We start from the raw sequence: 20,652 nt of genomic DNA, 5'->3' as shown, positions 1-20,652 counted from the left end.
CCCCTCTCCTCTGGCCCCGCCCCCGGGGCTGCCCCCGCTCCTCCGGCCCCGCCCCAGGGGCCCCGCCCCCAGGGGCCCCGCCCCGCTCCTCCGGCCCCGCCCCCCGGGGCTGCCCCCCCCGGCGCCTGCGGCCCCGCGCCCCCCGTCTCCCCCTTGGGCTGCGGCCAGGGCGCTCCGGGCGCGGGGCGGGCGGGGCAGGGCCGGGCCAGGCCAGGTGCGGGGCGCTCCCCCGCCCCAGGTTCCGTTCAGGCGCCGCGGGGGCCCCAGTGCGGCCGCGCCTGCGCGGGGCCATAAATGGGTGCGGGGCGCGCGGCGCAGGCCCCGGCGGCGGCAGCGGCGGGCGGGGAGAGGGGGGGCTGCGGTGGGGCGGGCACCGGGCACCGGCCCGCGGTGAGCGTGGGGGCGTGGGGGGCTCTGCCTGCTGGGAGGGGGGCCGCGGGGGTGGGGGCCCGGGGCTGGGCGTGTGCGGGGCTCGGCCGGCGGGGGGCTGGGCCGGGGAGCGGGGCTGTGCGGTTTGTTAGGGCATGTGGAGCTCTGCCTGCCCGGGGGACCGGGCTGGGAGAGCGGGGCTGGGGGGCTCTGCCTGAGAGGCCGGGCTGGGTGAGAGAACGGGACTGGGAGGCCTGTGGGGGCTGGGAGGCCCTACCCTGCTCAGAGAGCTGGGCCCCAGGTCTGAGGGGCGTGTGGGGCTCTGCCCTGCTGGGAGGGCTGGGGGGCTTGGCGGGCTTCCCCCTTTCTGTGGCTGGGGGGTTCTGCCTTGCTCGGGGGGCCAAGAGGCCTGGGCGCCCTGAACTAGGGGCTTGTGGGGCCCCCTGCTGCTGGGAGACCAGGGCTTGAGGGGCTCCCCCCTGCTTGAGGGGTGGTGGATCGGGCTGCTGGGGCCAGGGGAGTGGGGCACTGGGGGGCTCCCTCCTGCTTGAGGGGCCAGGGATGAGCAGGCAGCAGGAATTGGGAGCGTGGGGATGGGAGACCTGCCCTACTGAGGGCCTAGGGATGGGGGGCTCCCCAGTATTGGGGGCTGCAGGGCAGGTTGGGGGGTCTTGGAGAGCGGGGGAGTGGGGATGGGACAATACTGGGCTCTGCCCAGTTTGAGGGCTGGGAAAATGGGGCTGGGTATCTCTGCCCTACTGAGGGGCCCTGGGGCTGGTTGGTGGGACTGGGGGGGCTCTGCCCTGCTGAGGAGCTTAGGGAGTGGGGCTGGGGAAGTTGAGCAAGGGCTTTGCTGGAGGGGGAGCTGTGGGTGGAAAGTTGGCACTGTTACGGAGTACGCTCCTTATCTGCTGTGTCCAAGCAGTAAACAGTCTTAGGCTGGAGGGGAAATGCACCCACTGGAAATTTGTGTCTCAAAATCTGGTGGGTTGGTTTTGTTTTAATCAGGTCTGTGGTGACAGGCTTTGAAGTAATCATGGATAAAAGAGGAGGCGCAACAGAAACTGAAAATGGTGATGCTTTCCTGGAGCTGAACAGAGTTACAGTGAAATACCCACATCGCTACACAAAGGTGAGTGCTTCTGTCTTTCCAGGAGGTGTGTGGAGCTGTTGGGCACAGTGGCAGGGAGGGGAGCATCCTGTGAGAGGGAAGAAGGAAGGCAAGGGCTGAAAAGCCTTTGCCTGGATTAGGATTTGCAAGATGCTGTAAAACAAGCAACCTGTTACATGGGATGTAGCCGCGCAATCCTGTCCTTGATATGCTTTTGGTTCCTACCATCTTATTTTAATATCTGAGCATCTCGCAGCATGTGCTGAAGAAATGATGGCAGAGGCTGAAGTATGTTGCTCTACCTGCTTTCCTGAGAACTCGCACATCACAGTTCTACTTCTACTTTCTGCAATATTCCTTTGTGAAGTTGACCAAAACATTTCCTTAGAGTAGATATCACTTCCTTGGAACTTACAGCGCACAGGATATTGTCAGGGGCTTTGATGCATTTACTAAGATGCCTTTTGTAATCTTAGAATTGCTCATATTTGGCTGCTGGAAGCCCAAGCACTTAGTACTCCAGCTGCTGCTTAGTGTTAAACCTGTAACACAGGTGTTTTTGTTCAGCTAAATTATGTCTGAGTGGAAAAACAGCAACTAAATAACTTGCAAATACTAAGTGAGTTTAATGTACCAAGGTTTCAGTCATATTTGGGGTTTTGGTAACACTGCTGAAATGTGCTTTTAGGCAGAGTTGTTCCTGGTGGCTGATGTTCTCATTGTGGAAAGCTGTGGGAACAGGTGGTTGTTGCTTGGTGGAAATATATTAAGATACTTGGCAATAAATGGCCTTCAGTGTGGAACAGAGCAGGGCAGGGCAGTGCTGCTGGCTGCCTTATCTTGCTTAAAGAATTCTGGGCTGTTAGCTTCTGAGGGGTTGTTTTTTAAAAGAAAAGTTGTTATTGTGGTTCTGTTGAGATAACAGAGCTGGCTTATTGTGACCAGACATCAACAATAAACAAAGTGCTGTAGAATTTGCCAAACTTGCGTGGGAATAGCTAATGTGGCTTGCTAATCCTCTCACTCCTTAGAAAAGTTTTAACTTAACCTTCTGAGATGCAGTGTCCTGTTGTTCTGACCTTCTTATTCAGTTAACTGCAAAGAGAAGGGGAGGAGCTGTCTTTAAGTTTTGCTGCTGGAAAAGTGGTATCTGTACTCATTTCCTTTTGTCCAGCCTCTCAGTTGCAGTGACTGAATGCAACTTTGAGTTCTGCTTGCTCTTTTGGGCAGTGTTCGGTTGGTTCTGGTGGTAGCTGTATGCCAAAAGGAATGTGTTTGTACCTTCAGTTTTGTTAATTCGGTACCTGATCAGGACAAAGTTGCAAAACCAGTGCCAGAAGGCATCTGGCCTTGTTTATCCATTGGTTTGCCAGGAATCTAAAGTCAGGAAACAACAGAAATCAATCTCTGTTAAAATATCTTGTGTTGTATGGGCTTTTTTACAAGCAGCACCTTAAATATTGAAGGTGCTCATGTAATCAGTGTTGTAAGCATTTTCACATGATCCAGTTTCCTACTAATTGGGGATGGGAGGAACACTGTTTCAGGACATGTGCTGCTGATTTGGAGAGGGGACTGATGTCCTTTAACAGCTTATTCATTTACTACCAGTAGGAAAGCAGTTGGCTTGTACTATGAATCCTTCTAAACTGCTTCAAAAAAAATGTTTAATACCAGCTAAACGTGCTACTCCCACACTTACAGATACTAGTGTGTGACTTTAACAAAAAAAGCCCTCAAAACACATTCTGGAAGTGCCAGGATTAATCTCCTCTCTTATGAGACCATTATGTAGTCTAAGCTGTGGCTTTGAGTTCTTTGGAAGCTCCAAGGATGCACAGCTGCTGAGCAAAGGCCAAGAAACAATTAAATTTTTCCTCACTCTGGTGGAAGAACTGCCCTAGGATCTGATGGATCCTGTGGACTCCCTCTCTTGGCCAGCAGGACTGTGCTGTTCATACCTCTATCCACATCAGACTATGTCAGTGTTACAGCACTGATGGCCCTCGTAGATCAGGGTTTATTTTTGGGAAGCTGTGGGCAAAGGGACCAGTCTCCCTCCCTTTAATGGAACTCTCTTTGCTGAAGACTAGTACAGGATGATGCTTGGATAAGTGTGTGTGTGTGTGTGCATGCATATTAAGGTTTTGTCCTGCTACCAAGCTGCCATCTGGAAACTCTCAAAGTATAAAGCTCACATAGCTAATGAACTGATTTTTATCACATGAGGATAATGATGTAAAAGGTCTAGAGGATACTGTATTCTTGGGAAAAAGGTAAAGGGATTTCCCCCTTTCAGTCTGACTGATGTGTGGTGTCTGCTGTTAAGATCTTTTTGTCCTTGCTTCCAGCTGCCCAGTACTGAATGGGTTCAGTTTAGTTGGGAGTGAGGCAGATAGAAAGGTAGTCTATGGAGAATGAGTACATTTAATCACAAGTGTGGATCTTGGCTGTAGCCAAGATGATGGTGATTCAAAGCACAGACGATTCCACTGTTAGTGCCAAGGACTGCGTCTGAAAGCTGGGAAAAGTGGGAGAGCTGAAGTAACCACTCAGCACTGATTTGGCATTGTGTAGAGTGGGTAACTTAACATACATTTGGATATCTTGGAATTGGTGCTGGTCAGAAATGGCAAACTTGTCTGGAATGTCCAGGTCTGCATTAGTAACTGATATTGTGGTGATGCTTTTTTTTACCTGATGACTCTTATATGACGTTTAACATAGCGATATCTTGAACTTACTGGCTCCAGTATGTCCATCTCGCACGTAAGGTGAATTCTTCAGGGAAGTGAGCACGTGAACGTGTATAATGAGAACCGCCTTTTGCATGTTAATGAGGACTCAGCCTGACCTGATGAGGGTTAGTGCTTCATACACGTCTTTGCTCAGTGGCCGCTGGCCAAAGAACTGCAAAATAAACTTGCTGTCTAATGCCAGCTTTGCACTACAGTATTTCACAGGGAGTGAAACAACATACTGGGAAGCTTAGGTTGTCAAACTAAAAGGCTGAACAGGCAGTCTGGAGTAGGTATTCTGGGTCTTGACTGGGTGAGAATTGGAACGAACTAACTCCTTGCTTTTTCTAGGAGGAACTGCTGGATATTAAAGAGCGTCCCTACTCTAAGCAAAGACCTTCTTGTCTTTCTGAAAAATATGACAGGTATTTTCTTGATTATACAAAAACTATATATGCTTCTATAAAAGGTCTAAATTGCAAGAAGTTCTTAGCAAAGAAATGCATGTTAATGCAAGATACGTATTCTAGAGTTCAGGAGCACTGCTCTGCTAGGAGAGGCTTCATACTCTAGCTAGGAGTTTTGTGCTTTGAGTTTTAGCAGAAAATAACTTCATGCTGCACAAGTCTTGCAGACATACAGGAGGAGCTACTGTGGAGATGGCTGTAGCACAGGCTGACTAGGTTGTGTTGCAACACGCTGGCTTGTGTGGTGGATTACTGTCCCGTGTTGACAGTGCACTTCATTTAAAAATGAGGGTGAGAGTTTTTGGCTTCTGTTTGTAAGTTTGCTAAACAGCGGGTTTTTTACTGTTTTATTTATTGTACATGTAAGCATGAGATCGAGTTAAAATTTTTGGAATGCGTAAGCACAGAAGCATTTGATCTTCTTGAGCTGTTTCTCAGTGCACCAGGCAAACCTCGCCAATAACCAGTGGGACAACGTTGTCTGTGTGTTGTCCCTTTGATAGCCTGATGCTGGGTGTTGCACCCCCTTACTGTTACAGGGGGGATCCAGAATACCGTGTGTGGGGTGGAGAAAAGCAGAGATTTAGAAGCTGGGTGTGAAAGATTTGTTACTTGTAAGGACTTATACTCGGTGAATTCTAGGTTTTCAGCAGCAGTACTAAGAATTATTTATTAGGTAGTAACCTAATGAAGGTTACAAGTAGTAATCAATCCTGCAATTTTGTTTTTTTAGTGATGGTGTCTGGGATCCAGAGAAGTGGCATGCATCTTTATATCCAAATTCAGGAAGAACTTCACCAGTGGAAAGCTTTAAAAAAGATTTGGATTCAGATCGGGCTTCTCTCATACGTAGGATAGTGGGTAAGTGTATCCTTATAACACAAGACTCAAAACTTGAATGTAGGCTGTTGGCAAAACCTTTCCTTTGGGGTGACTCAAATGAGACTAAACCAAGTCTCTCTGAAAATGTGTAAGTGCATGAAACAAGTGTTGAGGAAGTCTTCTTTGCTCCAGCTCTAGTTTCTGGTATTCTGCTAACTGTTCTTTGAGAACAAATTTGGATATAGCAGTCAGTTATGTCCTGCTGTTCTTGCTGTGTAATACTAAATGTTTATGTAATAATGCAAGTGCAAGGAGCAATTTCCATTCAGTTCGAGACCGAGTACTCAGGCCTATAGTGGGAAGGCAGGTATGTCATGAGAGATGGCAGTGATTCCTTGATATCGATCTGTAATTTTATTTTTTCCTTTGCACTCCCTGTGGTCTCACCTAGATTAACCTTGCAAAAGTAAATAGTGAGTGTTTTCCTTCAGAAAATTTCCTCCAGTATTTCCTCTGGAATAGCAGCAGGGCTATGGAGCAGAAGGCTGGTGTACAGAGAAAAAGCTTGTGTTTACTAACACCCTAAATCCAGCTCTTTTTTTGTGATCTTTGATTTGTAGATCCAAGAGAGCGAGTGAAAGAAGATGACTTGGATGTAGTCTTAAGTCCACAAAGGCGAAGCTTTGGAGGTGGCTGTCATGTAACTGCAGCTGTTAGCTCACGCCGAGCAGGGAGCCCATTGGAAAAGGAGAACGATGGTGTCCGTGTTATTGGTGGCCGTAGGATTGGCAGTGGAAGAATTATCTCTTCTCGTAACTTTGATAAAGACCACCGGGGTGGTGAAAAAGACCTACGTGATTGTAGAGATGCAAGAGACAGAGATCGTGAGAGGGACTACAAAGATAAACGCTTCAGGGTTTGTTCTTTCTTTCCTGATTGCATATTAAATCAGAATATTTGGACACTATGCAGTAAAAGCAACAGTGGCAGGTTTACCAGGTACAGCAGTTAAATTTTCCATGCATGTGGGCTGTTTTTTCTTAGAAGCACTTTATGGTTTAAAGGGTGCTTCAAAAAACGTAGTTGTCAATACTTCTGACATCTCAATGTGGATGCATTTAACACTGTCTTGCAGACCTCTCCTGTGGTAGACTTAGCAAAATATTCAAAACTCTGTTTGTTCATAGTTCTTGCCCTAGCAGTTGTCAGTGAGCGTTGTCTTTAACCTCTGTAAATGGAAGCTTTCCGTGCTTCCAGGCATTTTTAAGAAAAAAAGAGGAACTACAAGTGTACCTCTCAGAATACAAAACTGAGTTAATTAGGCGCCTGCAGAGCAGTAGCTTTCTGTGTAATGAAGCAGAAATTCAGCTGATTGATTGTTATTTTTTTTAAATTTAAAAGGTTAGTAAGCATGCGAAGTGTACATTTAAATCTTAAACACAAAAACTGATGTGAAGAGGTTGTCACTTGCTTTGGAGGTCAGGGAGGAGTCTCGTGAAACAGCATTTAATAGTTAATGTTTTTAATACCTTACTTCAGAGGGAGTTCGGTGACAGCAAACGTATCTTTGGGGAGCGACGAAGGAATGACTCTTACACTGAAGAGGAACCCGAGTGGTTCTCTGCTGGTCCCACAAGTCAGTCTGAGACCATTGAGCTCACAGGCTTTGATGATAAAATTCTGGAGGAAGATCACAAGGGGAGGAAACGTACAAGGCGACGCACAGCCTCACTGAAAGAAGGTAATGGCATGTTTCACAACACCTTTGCTTGCCTGCTGGCAGGGTATATTGCTGGATGTGGGTTGCTTGCTAGAGATCCAGGTAAATGTGAAGAATAATGCAGTTTATCAGTCTTTAGTCATAAACTGGCATAGCTTTTGTTGTCCTGGAGCACCAGACATAGGCCCATGATTGATCTCTGACTGCAAGTACCTTTAAGTGATAGAATAGTGTTTTTCCGAAACAAAAAGAGAGCCTGCTCTCTGGGCCATCTAGGAAGAAAGCAGGAGCTTCCAGAGGAGATTTGGTGGAAAAACAGCAGGAGCTGTTAACTTGAATGGCTGTATCTGCTCAGTGTGTTGTAACACCTGATCTCCTGGGCTGGTCAGAATGCAGTTGTTTACACCTGATTCAATGGCAATTCTTATTTTCTTGAGGGAGGTATTCTTAATTACAGACTGGAAGTTCTAGTGGGTCCTGGTTTCTGTTGCAGCAGATGGCAGCCAGCACAAAGTAACTGATGAAATATCACATGGAGGGTTGGATTACTTTGGTCCTGTTCTTCTAATTCCTGGGAAGATGCATTGACTGTTAGGCACTGTTCCTGCAGGAAACGGTCAAGTTCAGTGACTCGGCAATCACCTGGTTTTCTTTTTAAGGGATAGAATGCAATGGTGGAGTGGCAGAGGAGGATGAAGTGCAAACTGTCCTTGTCAGCGAAACTCCAGCAGATCAAGAAGTTCCGAGGGAAGCAGTCTTACAAGAACCAGCTCCAGGAGAGTTTGACTTCAATGAGTTCTTTAACTTGGATAAAAGCGTTCCTGGTTTGGCTTCGGTGAGTTAAGACTGTCTGTATTCATGAGCAGCTTTTTATGGTGCTGTTGTGTTGACTAAAAGCTAAAACTTCTTGCTTTGCAGAAGTTGCTTTATGCGTGTGTAAGTCTGAGGTGAATTTGCAGAGACTTAGCTTTGGAGTGTTAGGATGTTACTTCTAAAATGTTATCCTGGGGACTGCCTCTGTCTCCAAAGAAGGTGAGGCAAACTAGCTGATTATTTTTCCTTTCTTTCGATCGTTACTGAAGACGCAGTCAGCATCCTGGATGGATCATCTTTGGAAGTATTAGAGATGTGTTCAGAGAAGATTCACTCTACAAATTTAATAGAGCTGAAAACACCCTTTTGTAGCTAATCTGGGAGTTGTGGCAAATGGGTGTTTTGTGCAAGCTTCCTGGAAGGTAGTGTAAGCCTGGAGACACTTGATGAATGCTGTCTCTGTGTTACAGCTGCATTGTTATTCTTTTTTGTGTGGGTGATATCTGCAACAAATCTTAGAGTAGATTTGTACAATTTCCTGACATAAAGGTCTTCTAATGTGTTGTATTTGAACAGCCAAAAAACAGATGGACCGATACTATCTTGGTTTTGCTGTTGGAAATGGTGTTGAGTGATCCTAGTCTCAGAAAACAGCATCTCTGGCAGAACAAAGCTGTTCTTCTGTCTAAATGTGCTGTGTGCTGAAACAGCATCTGTGCCTGTTGAGCAGGCTTTTCTCTAGATGCTGTCCTGCAAGTTAGGAAGAGCTGTAGTTAAAATTTGTAATGTGCTTTCTTTGAAATACTTGTACTGATTGGCAAAGAAGGAAACTGTTGCTATGAACTGTGATGACTGCCAGACAGCTTGAAGTACCACTTAGAGACTTTGGTCCTGCCTGGAGGAAGAAGGGGCTGCTGGGACTCTGCTGAGATGGACTCCCTTGGCTGGAACACAACCCTCGGTCCTCAAGGGGTTCAGCTCAGGAAGTGTGAGCAAGCAACCCTCAGCTACTGGCCTTCTCCACCTGCCCTTAGGGGATGCTGGCTCTTCAGGGAATAATCTTTACGCTTTGTTCCAGGCACTGTGCTTGGCCTGTGTTGGCATGGAAGTTAATCATGATTGTAGAAAATAGAGCAGATCAGAGTATTCCTGTGCAGTGACAAGGACCAGCCATGATCTGGCTGTCAGAATTACTGGTTGGTTTAATTCTTGTGGTAAATGCTTCTTGCTTTTTTTCACATCCACTTTAAGATGGTGTAGTTAATGGCCTTGGAATGCTCTGGTTATGCTGTTTCAGTTATAATTTTATTCCGAGCAAATATTTGGTATAAATAAAAAGATGTGTCATGGGTTATGCTAACTGACTATAAAAATGCTGTCATATTAGAAGTAAAAAAGCAGTTCAAAGCTGCTAAATTCTGGGAGCAGCATCTTGTCTGTAGCAGAAGAATCTTGGTTGCACAGTGAAGCTTCTTAAAGATCTTGGTGATCTTGCTTCTGTTAAGATTCTCTTTTTCCCCTGCCCCATAATCTAGATGATCGAGGATGTCCTGGGGGAAGGCTCGGTGTCTGCCAGCAGGTTCAGCAGGTGGTTTTCTAATCCCAGTCGTTCTGGAAGTCGGTCAAGCAGCTTGAGATCTACGCCACATGAGGAACTGGAGAGGCTAGCAGGTAAGAGTGAAGGACAAAGTCAGATAGACAGCTCCTGTATTCCTTCCTACTCATTCAGTAAGAACATGGCAGGTGAAGCTTTAGGACAGTGAATTCTCCCACAGTTTAAGCACCTGATGTTCTTTTGGAAGCTCTTAGATTAAGCAGCTACAAGTTCTCTTTTTTTTTTTGAATGTTCTTTTCGTGCTCCTGGTGACTCTCCAGCTCATCTTGGGCAAGGCGTGCAAGAAATAACTTTTCAGTGACGTATTGAAGTTGGTTACCAGTTTATGTTCATCTTGAGACATGGGGTTGGTGAACTGATGTCGCAGTGCTCCTGGTTTTGCTGTTTCAGGTCTAGAGCAAGCCATTCTCTCCCCTGGCCAGAACTCTGGAAACTACTTTGCTCCCATTCCATTGGAAGACCACTCTGAAAACAAAGTGGACATCCTAGAAATGCTACAGAAAGCCAAAGTGGACTTAAAACCTCTTCTCTCAAGTCTTTCAGCCAACAAGGAAAAGCTTAGAGAGAGCAGTAAGTGCCTCTTCTCAGATATTGTCGAGTTCCTGTGATGCAGTATCTCAAGGCAAGAGGCTCGGTATTCTGGAAACCTCAACTGCCAAATTCAGTTGGAGTAGGAAGTAGTATGGGTTTGCTCACTGAGAACCCAGTATTCAGTACACCTCAGTTGTGTCAATGTCATCACTGATTCTTTTCATCCTAATTGCAGGATGACATCAGATCTCTATCAGATGGCTTTACTGCCCAGCAATAACCATAAGTTAAGACTATGCGAATCTTGGTCTGTTTCCAGCTTTGTCTGTGGTATTTACATAAGTTTTTCACACTGGATGCTGGTAATGTCAGCTCAAACTGTGGCATTTAAACTCTGGCTTTACCAAAAAAGTAGTGCAGGTCATTCTTGCCAGCATCTCTAACGGATCAAATTGATCCAGTCAGTATTGGTGTCTAAAAAGATTGATAGGGCTCGAGGATGTCAGTGTTTTTCAGCTGCATACTGTAAACTTGAACATCTCCATAGTGTTGCTGGCACTTGAAGCACAGTGGTCAATGCATTAATGCACTGAAAAGTGCAACAATTAAATCATTAACATAGAGCTACACCATAGAAACAGGTTTGTCTTAGTTATGCTAACTTGGTTAGAATCACAGAATTCCAAGGAACTTACTCTGTTAATTCAATTCTGCTTGCGTCGGCTCCTCTAAACAGAGTTCAGGGCTGACTTTAAACATAATGTTCAGGGGCTCTTCCAATTTTGGGATTTGCATGTTTGGGCCCGTAGTGTGCATGCAGGGTACGAAATGCATGTGTTCTTTGGAATCTCAAGTTCTAATTCCAAACTGGTTTCTCTTTGGCAAGCAGCATGTATTGCCATGTAAACAGGACTGAACAAAAAGCAATGCTGCTCTCATGTGTGAAGCAGCTAGGAAGAAAAGCATCCAAGCACTGCAAATGTTCTTATGCATCGAGTCTGGGAGTAGGGAGTGCCAGTTAAAGTGGAGAGAACTCTTCCTTAATTTGACTTAAATGGAACTATGAGTCTCATCTGCATTCTGCTTAGTCTGGCTTTCCTACTAAAAGCTTTTTAAACTTTGATCCTCACAAGCCAAGAATGGAGGAAGAAAAAGTCATGGGGAAGCTTCCACTCACTTGGAAGTACCTGCGTTGGTTCTGTGTTCCCATAAAATGCTGTACAGTTCGTGTTGTGGAGCTGTCAGGTCATTTCCTCTCCGCCAGCCTCATTTTTCCTCATGTTCCATACTGCATGTCTGCATCACTTTCTTTTCTCCACCTTCTTGCCAAAATTTCCAGTAAATCCTATTTCTTTGGGCCAACATTGGCTTCAGCACCCCATGGCATGCTCCTGCCTCTTCTTACTTTTCTCTTAAGGTGTCAGACCTTGTGATGCGTGCTAGCTGGTCCATAAAGCATGTCTAGCCTGATGTTGGCACTGACAGATATTTATGCATACACAGGAAACAAAGCACTGCTTAGTAACACTCGTACCTTATTCTGGTTATGCAAGTGAAATCTTTCTATAGGAGTGTTAATTTCTGAGCAAAAAAAAACTACTTCAAACTTTATGCCTTCCAAACTAAACGTGAGTCTCCAGAGTATTTCAATTTCCCAGGTACGTATTCTCTCTGCTTGTGATAGCATCAGACATCTGGTCTCCTGGAGTATGAGATAAATGGAACTTTGCTAACTGCAAATGAACAAACTCAGTTGTCAGATGAATGTTCCCCATTGAAAGCAGGTGAAGCTGTCAAATGTAGTAATGGCATGTCTTGCAGGCTAAATGAATGCTACTGATAGCTCTATCAATTGAAACGGAAACAGATTCTTATGGAGTCATGTGCCTGTTCTTGTGCATGGCAGTACTGCTATCTGAGAATTAGAATATCAGTCTGGTTGCAGGTCAGACACAGTTTGACAGCTAACATGGGTATCAGAAGATCGGGTTTTGGCTGTTCTGTGGTTTCAAACACCTTGTATTCAACACCTGCACAAGAATATAGCTCTCTTGTAACTGGAGAACTGTGGTTCACTGCTATTTCTGTTGTTTCTCAGCTCATTCAGGAGTTGTACTTTCAGTGGAAGAAGTTGAAGCTGGACTAAAAGGCCTGAAAGTGGATCAAGATGGAAAAATTGCTACTCCATTTATGGCTGAGAAAATGGAGGAAGCATTGAATGTTGCTGGCTCCAGACAGATCAAGAAAGATGGAGATATGACTGCATTTAACAAACTAGTCAGCAGCATGAAGGCAAGTGGGACGCTGCCTTCACAACCCAAAGTCAATGTGAGTAGCAGACTCCTGGCTTTTCTGAACTGTAAGTGGATCTGTGTCAAGATCACTTGACCCAGAAGCAATCAGTAACTGCTTCTGCCACCCTAAAACACTCTAACAACTGAGTAAGTCTAAACCGCCTGATTTTCCTGCCAAACTAAACCCAAGGACTTCTAGCCTCATCCCACTTCACTAGAAGATAGGGAAGAATGTAAATTTGGCCTGTGAGAAGTTTGTGGATAGATTTCGCGCTACAACAGATGTTCATTTCTTGCTGGCCCTTTACATTGACATGTAATTTTGATAGAAGAATAACTTCAATACTTTCTCTAGTATTAATATCTTATATGTGAATAAGGCACCTTGAACAGCCTGTATGCAATCTAGCACCAGGGGTTTCCTTAGCTGGGGGAGGTCTGTGAGCCAGCTTGGCCCATACCTTTGCTGATGTTTTATTTGGCTGATGCACAATCTGTGGATCTAACAAAACAAATGAAATGACTTCTGTCACTGAGATAAATGTAGCTGGTCTCATAATTAGTCTGCTTGTTCTTTTCTACTTACAATGTTTTCATTTTCTTAGCAGAGCCTTGAGAGCCACTTAATGTCACCTTCAGAGATGCCAGGCCAGCCTCTATCAAAGAATATTCTGCAGGTATTTGTTACTGGGGGGGAAGTACTTAAAAGCATATCCCTGGTGGGAGAACAAAAGTTATTTGAAAATGAGATTTAAGGTAAGTATGGGATCAGCAGTCAATGTGACTCTAGAGAGAGGAAAGAGAATGATTCGCTAGTTCAATTTACTTAGAAATTTGTCTTGTGCTATTTCCCATGGTTACAAATTAAAATTGAAAACCTGGTTAAGCACATGATTCTAAGGGCAATCCAGAATTGATGTGTCTTGGTGCACAGGCCTACCCTGTCTCTCTAACGCCATAAATAGCACAGCCTGTAGTGCAGTAAATTGAGCTTGTTTGTATAAATTGATCATGTTCTGAACGTTCTTTTGTGTCTTGTTCTTAGGAACTTCTTGGTCCACCCATTACCAGACCTGCTTCATCAAATGTTCTGAGTGGCCTGATAGGTGGTTTGGAACCTACACCCTCGTTGCTGACACAGAGAGCACCTTCGCCCCCAGTTCCATCAGTGTTCCCAACTCGAGCTGCTTCTGCAGATTACCTGTGCCACAGAATATCTTCACCGATTGGTGAGACTGGCTGTAATGCAGAAGGGTGGTTTTTTTTAGCTTTTCATTCTTTTAAAACCGACTCACATAATGCCTTGGAGAACAGTAACAACTTCCTGGTATTTGGTGAGCAGTTTAGGCCAGTGTCTGCCTCTTAAGTGTGTGCCTCTTACTTGTGCAAGGTGCCTCCTTACTTACTCGTCTCTGATGTTAAATTGATCCCCAAAGAATGTTGGTGCCTGGCAGATCAGCTAGAGCCCACAGTAAATTCTGGTGTAAAGCAGTATGCTCAGCTGCTGTACAAGAAGCCAGTCTTCAGGAACCAATTGGACACTGTGGTGCAAAACGCTGCCAGTAGCCTCCCTGTAGCTCTTCAGCCTTATGACAAGGAAGACACATGGCTGTGTGGACCTCAAGGATGAGCTAAGAGTCTTCACAAGAAATCCTTAATTCACCTAGAATTGTTTAACTAGGGGAGGTATGTTGCATAAGTTGAAAGGAACTGCCAGTCCTTTTAAATACAACTGTTGCATGTTCTTTAGGTTTCGGACAAGGTTCTCAGCAGTTGCTTGGTGATCCGTTTCCGGGCGCAAGGAAGCCCATGAGTCCAGTTGCTGCACAGGTTAGATTAAACACTTTCTGCTTAATGTATATTCGGGTTTTTTGTGTGGTCTAGAGTTAATTTGCAGAAGCACAGACTTTTGTTATATTCAGATGCTTAAGTTCAGCCTGAGTGTGAGGATGCAAAGTCTTATCTAGCCCAGTCTCAAAACCTTGTCGCAATTGGATCAGTCTTGGAGTCCCTCAGATAGAAAATGTCTTCAAAATGTCTATTTTCCATTGATAAAATGGATGGCCGCTGGTAGGCAGGATCTTAAACCCTAACCAAGTACAAGCTTTGATTTGTGTCTTCTATACAACTCTGTTTCAGATGAGCCCCTTGGAAATACAGCAAGCAGCGTTTGAAGGGCTGGCGTTGCCGCATGATTTGGCCATACAGGCAACAAACTTCTATCAACATGGCTTTGGGAAGCCACAGATGGACAAAAGCAGAGACGGCTACAGAAACAGGTGAGTACCTGACTGCAACACTTAAGGGGTACACTGTCAACTAGATCTTAGCAATAGTGATTCCAGCTGGTTGTGGTTCTTGGCGGTCCTGCTTTTCACTGTGCCAAGAGCAGAGCTGCTCCTGAGTGACTTCCTGTCCTTTAGCAGGCCACAGCGCATGACGAAATCACCTGCACCAGGGCACAGAGGGAATGCATCTCCTCCAGCTCCCGCAGCATCCATTACCAGCATGGTCAGTACTTCATGTGTAACGATTGTCAGTAAAGCTGTAGAAGTGTCTGCAGTAACTAAATACAGTAATTGTAGTTGATGGGAGAAGGGGAGTTAATCATAGCCACATTAAATCGGTGGCCATAGGATACAAAAATGAATTACACTTCATAGTTAACTGAGTGCCCTTACTTTGGGAAACAGCCTTTTCTGGCCACTGTCTTTATCTAAAGACGAAGAAGTACCATTAATGTTACCTTGGCCTGGTCTTCTGAAACCAAAGGAAGGTAACTGAAAACTCAAGCCCTCATGTTTTGGGACTTCAGTTATCAGAAGACAAGTGCTGATAGCAGTTAGCTTCAGAAAGTGCTGGTCTTCGGATATGAGGTAACTGACCTAAATGTCTGCAAGTTAAAATATTACATAGGAGCTTCAGGATTGCTTTGAAAATAAATACAGTCTCGAAGCCAAGCTGTTGCCTCCCAGCCTTTAGTACTACATAGCATTGCTTTAATCTGAATTTTCTAATTAATCAGTCAAGTACTTGCAGCTCAGGACTAACGCAGATATCGACTGCTAAATCAAACAATGCTTTTCTGTGCATACAAATGAGTGGTTCCACAGAGGTCATGTAACTTTTGGGGGGATAAAGTACAAATGAGGCACTAGTTCCCTGCAAATCTGTCAGCCCTGAGCTAAGACAGATCAGGCAGCTCTTTAGGAACTCCTTTGGAGCTGCTGCTCTGAACCAGCAGCAAAGAGGAAGCAGCTCAGACTTGAAATACAGCTCAGTTTGGTTCCAGGCATGTTAGGGTAGGTTTAAGAAGTTTAATTTGCTTAAATAAAGGTTTCAGACTTCTGCAAAACCTAGAAAGTGCTTAAACAATAGAATAAAGCGTTGAAATGAGGTGAAAAAAATCATGGGCATGCAGTGGCTGATTCAAAAGAGCTTCAAGTGGAAAGGGTGTGCTAGAATTGGTGTCCACCTGCAACTAAGGGAGCATGGCCTAGGTAACTGGCACAGGGTAAAGTTGCTGCTTGCAATGTTCTCTGCAGCTGTCTCCTTCCTTTACACCTACCTCGGTGATCCGCAAGATGTATGAGAGCAAGGAGAAAAGCAAAGAGGAACCAGTTTCTGGGAAAATGAAAGTTGGCGATGGCAAAGATGAAAACCAGAGGCCAAATGAAGGTATTGTAATCACTTTAAAATCACACATGCAAGAGAGTCTTGGAATAGAATTGAACTTCAGCACCTAATAGACATGGGCTACTGTTAGACTTTCCCAGCTCACTGAGAGGATGCGGGTATAGAAATGAGTCGGTAAGAGCAAATGTTAGAGCTATGGAGAGGGTACACTTATAAGTGCAGTATGCCAGCAGTGCTGGGTTTAAATCCAATTCTTTCTGTTCTGTCAGTTTGTGAGCAATAATGACACTAAGGCCTGGACCAAAGCTCTCTTTGCAGCTGGTCTGAAACACAATGACACTTCCGTCTTGCTCTACACCAGTAATTGAAAATGAGCAACTTACAGCACTCTCAGGATGTCCTAAGTTCAACAATCAAAGTTGAAACCAATTAAGCTCTTCTAAATGTAGCAGATAAAGGAAGCATTTTGTCACCCTCATTGATGCAAGAGGCTGTTAAGAAGAAATGCTCAATACCAGTTGTGTGGCCCAGTGAGACTGTTCCTAATCACCACAGTACTGGTCTTTGATACTGTTAGTGAGAGGCAGCTTGCAGTCCCTGTTCTACAGATGACTTTTCCGTGTAGCATTCCAGCTATCACTGTGACCTCAGCTGGTAGCACATGGTCCTAAGGTGGTTTAGGCCTTGTCTAACTGATGTAGATGGTCTGTGGAACCAGTTTTGTGAGAAGCTTTAGTGTTCCAGGTCTCGCTAAGCATATGTCAGACATGGAAGACTGCTGCTAACCCCCAGACACATCTAAACTGAAAAGACCACTTTGTGCTGGTGGCACAGCTCCAAGTCATGATCCTTTGTGCCTCCTGTCTCCTATGGGACTGACTCATCTGTGCTGCCAGCTCAAAATTTCTAAGAAAGGGAAAATGAGAATTAAAGGTAGTTACTGCTGATTCTGACCTAACTTAAACTTGCTGTTGAGGGATTTCTGTGGAACATACTCTTCTTTACTGTTTTGAAATAATTTCTCCAAAAGCATCCAGGAAAGACGGACGCTTAGTACATATGAGTGACTAAAGATCAGCTAGTCCTGGGATCTTGCTATCAAATCCAGTTGCTAGCTGTGATGTTCATTAGCTGTAATCTCTAGCTGTGAACTATAATAGTTGTATTCAATTCTAGCTACAGATAACCTACTGTCTAGTTCTGTGGAGAATGCAGATCAAGAAACTTTGCCCACCTTAGGTACCAAACTACCTGCACTGCAACGCTCTGCATGTTCCACACCTCTTGCCCAAGCAAATCGTTGCACCAAAGAGCAAGACTACAGGCCCAAATCAACTGGTAGAAAGACTCCTACAATGGCTTCCCCAGTACCTGGAGGCCCTTTTCTTCGTCCTGTTCATCAAGTACCCCTTGTTCCCCATGTACCAATTGTACGACCTGCTCATCAACTGCATCCAGGACTAGTCCAGAGAATGCTGGCACAGGGGGTTCATCCGCAACACCTTCCTCTACTGCAAGCAGGTAATCCATGTGTTTTTCCCTTAAGTTAAAGCATGTTCTCTGTAAGACTGACTTTGTTAGGAGCAGCACAAACTTATACTCTTTACTAGTAATGTTTATTTTATCAACACTTACTTTTAAAACCAGGCAATAAATTCCAGCCTGTCTAAATACAGAAGTGTTTTGCTTTAAGTTCTTCATACTTTCTTGGGTAAGAGGTTTCCTCACTCCTGTTCAACAGGTATGCTTCCTCCTGGAGTGGACCTTTCTCACTTGCAGGGAATATCTGCTCCCATCCTTGGGCAGCCTTTCTACCCACTACCAACAGCCAGCCATCACATCCTGAATCCACGCTCTGGGACACCTTTGCAGCTAGCGATGATGCAGCAGCAACTACAACGATCAGGTAGGCTGAAATGCAGAGTGGGAGTTTTAGAGCACTGACAGCTGGCTCCAGGTACTGCACTTGCTGGCTTGTTTCAGTACATGGGCTAACAGGAAGCTACTTTGCTAATTTCGGTGTTCGTGTTCACTAATCTTGTGTAGTAGTGGAGCGGGCTCTGCACGTTCTAGGCCAGAAGAAAGTCCAAGTGAAGCACTTAGATTAACAACAAATGGTGTTATGGGCAGATCTGCATTTTGCAGCGTGTGTGGACTTTCCTTCCTTGCTGTGTGTGAGAGGGGGCACACACCTGTTTCAAACAAAATGCTGTCTGATGCTGATCTTGCAGGTAAAACCTAGATGGTGCTGTGTCGAGAGCTGGCAGTGTCTGGCAGTTTAGGGGAGGAGAATAATCACCTGTGGCCTGGGTTCCCCGGGGCTGACAGGACAGTAGCAGCCCATTTAGCTTAGGCCTGATCAAATGGTTGCTCCAAGGCAAGTCTCTGATCAACATATGGCTCCACCTCTAACAGCTTTACATTCCACAGGCACTGGAGCACAGGGATCACCTGCTGGTGCGCAGACCACTTCTCAGAGCGTGCTGTCTAGGACTGGATTATCTCACGGGCACGCACAGCTTGACCATCGCCCCAGCCAGAGGAGTGGCTCTCCCATCGGCCTTGCAAAGTGGTTTGGTTCAGATGTCTTGCAGCAGCCTCTCCCTTCCATGCCATCCAAAGTTATCAGTGTGGATGAACTGGAATACCGGCAGTGAACAGTGACCACTGGGTGGGACTTCTTTAGACTGGATAAAAATGTCCATAGTCAGGACTTCACCTCTGTTTATTTTTTGGGGCTTTTATTTTTAGCACTCTGTGCAGAATTTCTGTTTGAGAGACTAAAGCACATGGCACCTGTCCTGGTCTCATGTCTGCATCAAGACTAAAGGATCCATTATGGCTTGAATAGTGAAGCCTGAAGAAATTTAGATGCAAGACAAATCCAGTTTAATCCTGGAAATGTCTATTTTTTGGTTTTTGTAAGATATGTGAATGAAGTGCTGATATTCTCTAGTGTAGAGGTAGCAGCTATGGATTCCTCCTGCAGAAAACTAAATGTATAGAACCTTGTGTACAGACTTGTGTATAAACAATCTTTTGTATATATACACATAGAATAGCCTTTTTGAACCTATACAACTGTACATAAGAGTAGCTGATAACAGTTGAGCTTTAGTTGTGCCTATGGTTTGGATCTTTCTCCATTGTATGTGTGGGACTTTCTTTAAGATTAAAGTTGCATATCCTAAGTGTGAGTGAACAGGATAAAGTTGCTTTGCCTTTTCTTGCTGCTCATCTCTAGGTCCTCCCCTCACGTTCTTCTGTCACGTTCTGTGCACTCAGTGTAGCTGAAATGTCAAAGTCAGAAGCCCACATCTTGCTGTCTGCATAAGAAAGGTCTGATTCTCCGTGTGTGACTCCACCCATCAAGTGACAATTATTCAGGCCTCGAACAGCCTTGAGTACAGGAGCTGATACAGTAAGGATACAGCCAGCTCTTCGGTCTGCCAGGAGCAGAGGCTGCAGGTACCCACTGGTCTGTGCTTTCCCAAGGGTTGGAGCTGGTCCTGGTTTAGCTGCAGTATTTTCCTTGTTTTAATCTTTCAGGCCAGTTAAAGGCCATCAAAATGGAGCCTTTAAATCCTCACCCTTCAGCTGCTCAGTTGTAGCTGTAGTGTGTTCTGTGCTGCCTTCAGTGCTGTAGATGGCAGTTCCTGGAACTTCTCTCAGCCTGGTGTGCATCTGCTGGTGCAGTTACTGTGAAACCTGTCTCCGGAGTTGGTATTTGTGGCTTGAGAGGGGGAGGGTGGGGTAGCTTTGTGTTCTTGTGTATATTTGGTTTTAAAATACTGTGTTCTTTTTAAGCCTATTTCACTTTCCTGAACAGCTCAGTGCTTTCTTCCATCCTTGTAGCGCATGGTTCCTCACTTCACTTTCTCACGTGTATTGTCTGGTACTGCTGTCCTGTCCTCTGCCTAGTGTAGGACTGCCTAGGCTGTTGTGCTCTTTTAAAAGGTGAAAGCAGAACCGGAATTCTCACAGACTTGCTCTCTTTTTGGTCTCACTGAATGCAAAACCAGCAGCAGGAAAAATAAACCTCCCCTGCCTGTATTGTAACAGTTGCCAGTGTGCTGTGGTGGGTTTATCTCAGTCCAGCAGAGACTGTTGTACAGAATAGCAAGCTGAAATCTAGTGTGGAATCTGTTGGGGGTCACCCATACTTCCAGGGGTTGTTCCTAAGCCAATCTGTGTAAAACATGCGATCATCAGCTTGTCCTTCTATGATTGTTTTCATACTTTTTTAACTTGACACTTTCCCAGCAATGTTCTGTAAATAAAGTTGATTCTACCAGCTGTCTGTATCAACTGCTCTTGAGCTGAACTACACTGCTGGGGTACTGGTTAACTTTCAGCACTGCTCTCGAGTGTGAGCTGGAAGCAGGGTGAGCTGCAGCTATGGGCAATTCAGCCTGGGTTTGTCTTCTCCGAGAGGAGAGCAGCCTCTGCTCTAAGGGAAGGGAGCTGGCCTCCCTGCAGCTGTACTATGGAACTGCTGCATTGATACCTTCTCCACTGAGCATCTTGCAGCAGCAG

General features: G+C 45.3%; 1 protein-coding gene across 7 annotated transcripts; it reads left to right on the top strand.

The window, feature by feature from the left end:
• The first annotated feature begins 351 nt into the window (after window positions 1-351).
• EIF4ENIF1 (eukaryotic translation initiation factor 4E nuclear import factor 1) lies at window positions 352-20,462 on the top strand. 7 transcript variants are annotated; one of them, XM_054082414.1, is made up of 19 exons: window positions 352-390; window positions 1,378-1,501; window positions 4,570-4,643; window positions 5,419-5,546; window positions 6,128-6,423; window positions 7,047-7,248; window positions 7,887-8,062; window positions 9,576-9,711; window positions 10,046-10,225; window positions 12,285-12,514; window positions 13,086-13,157; window positions 13,526-13,709; window positions 14,231-14,310; window positions 14,620-14,759; window positions 14,907-14,991; window positions 16,026-16,158; window positions 17,293-17,637; window positions 17,858-18,022; window positions 18,547-20,439. In XM_054082414.1, exons 2-19 carry the CDS (start codon window positions 1,406-1,408, stop codon window positions 18,771-18,773), a joined length of 2,949 nt encoding a protein of 982 aa, XP_053938389.1. In that variant the 5' UTR covers window positions 352-390; window positions 1,378-1,405; the 3' UTR covers window positions 18,774-20,439. The 7 variants fall into 7 exon arrangements, with proteins under 7 accessions (XP_053938389.1, XP_053938383.1, XP_053938388.1 ...); XM_054082408.1 differs by having other exon boundaries at window positions 14,904-14,991; XM_054082409.1 differs by lacking the exon at window positions 352-390 and having other exon boundaries at window positions 1,217-1,501; window positions 14,904-14,991; window positions 18,547-18,787; window positions 19,361-20,461.
• Window positions 20,463-20,652: the final 190 nt, after the last annotated feature.

Source organism: Cuculus canorus, chromosome 17, assembly GCF_017976375.1.
Source record: "Cuculus canorus isolate bCucCan1 chromosome 17, bCucCan1.pri, whole genome shotgun sequence".
Classification (NCBI taxonomy): Eukaryota; Metazoa; Chordata; class Aves; order Cuculiformes; family Cuculidae; genus Cuculus; species Cuculus canorus.
Note: the sequence above shows the minus strand (reverse complement) of the source record. Positions and strands in the feature narration are given on the sequence as shown.

What these genes read in the sequence shown, in the direction of transcription:
- EIF4ENIF1 (XM_054082409.1), top strand. Translation starts at nt 1,406, where the DNA reads ATGGATAAAAGAGGAGGCGCAACAGAAACTGAAAATGGTGATGCTTTC. An exon ending in GCGTTCCTGGTTTGGCTTCG is followed by an intron (nt 8,063 to 9,575) that starts GTGAGTTAAGAC and finishes CCCATAATCTAG; the next exon opens with ATGATCGAGGATGTCCTGGG. An exon ending in GGAACTGGAGAGGCTAGCAG is followed by an intron (nt 9,712 to 10,045) that starts GTAAGAGTGAAG and finishes TTGCTGTTTCAG; the next exon opens with GTCTAGAGCAAGCCATTCTC.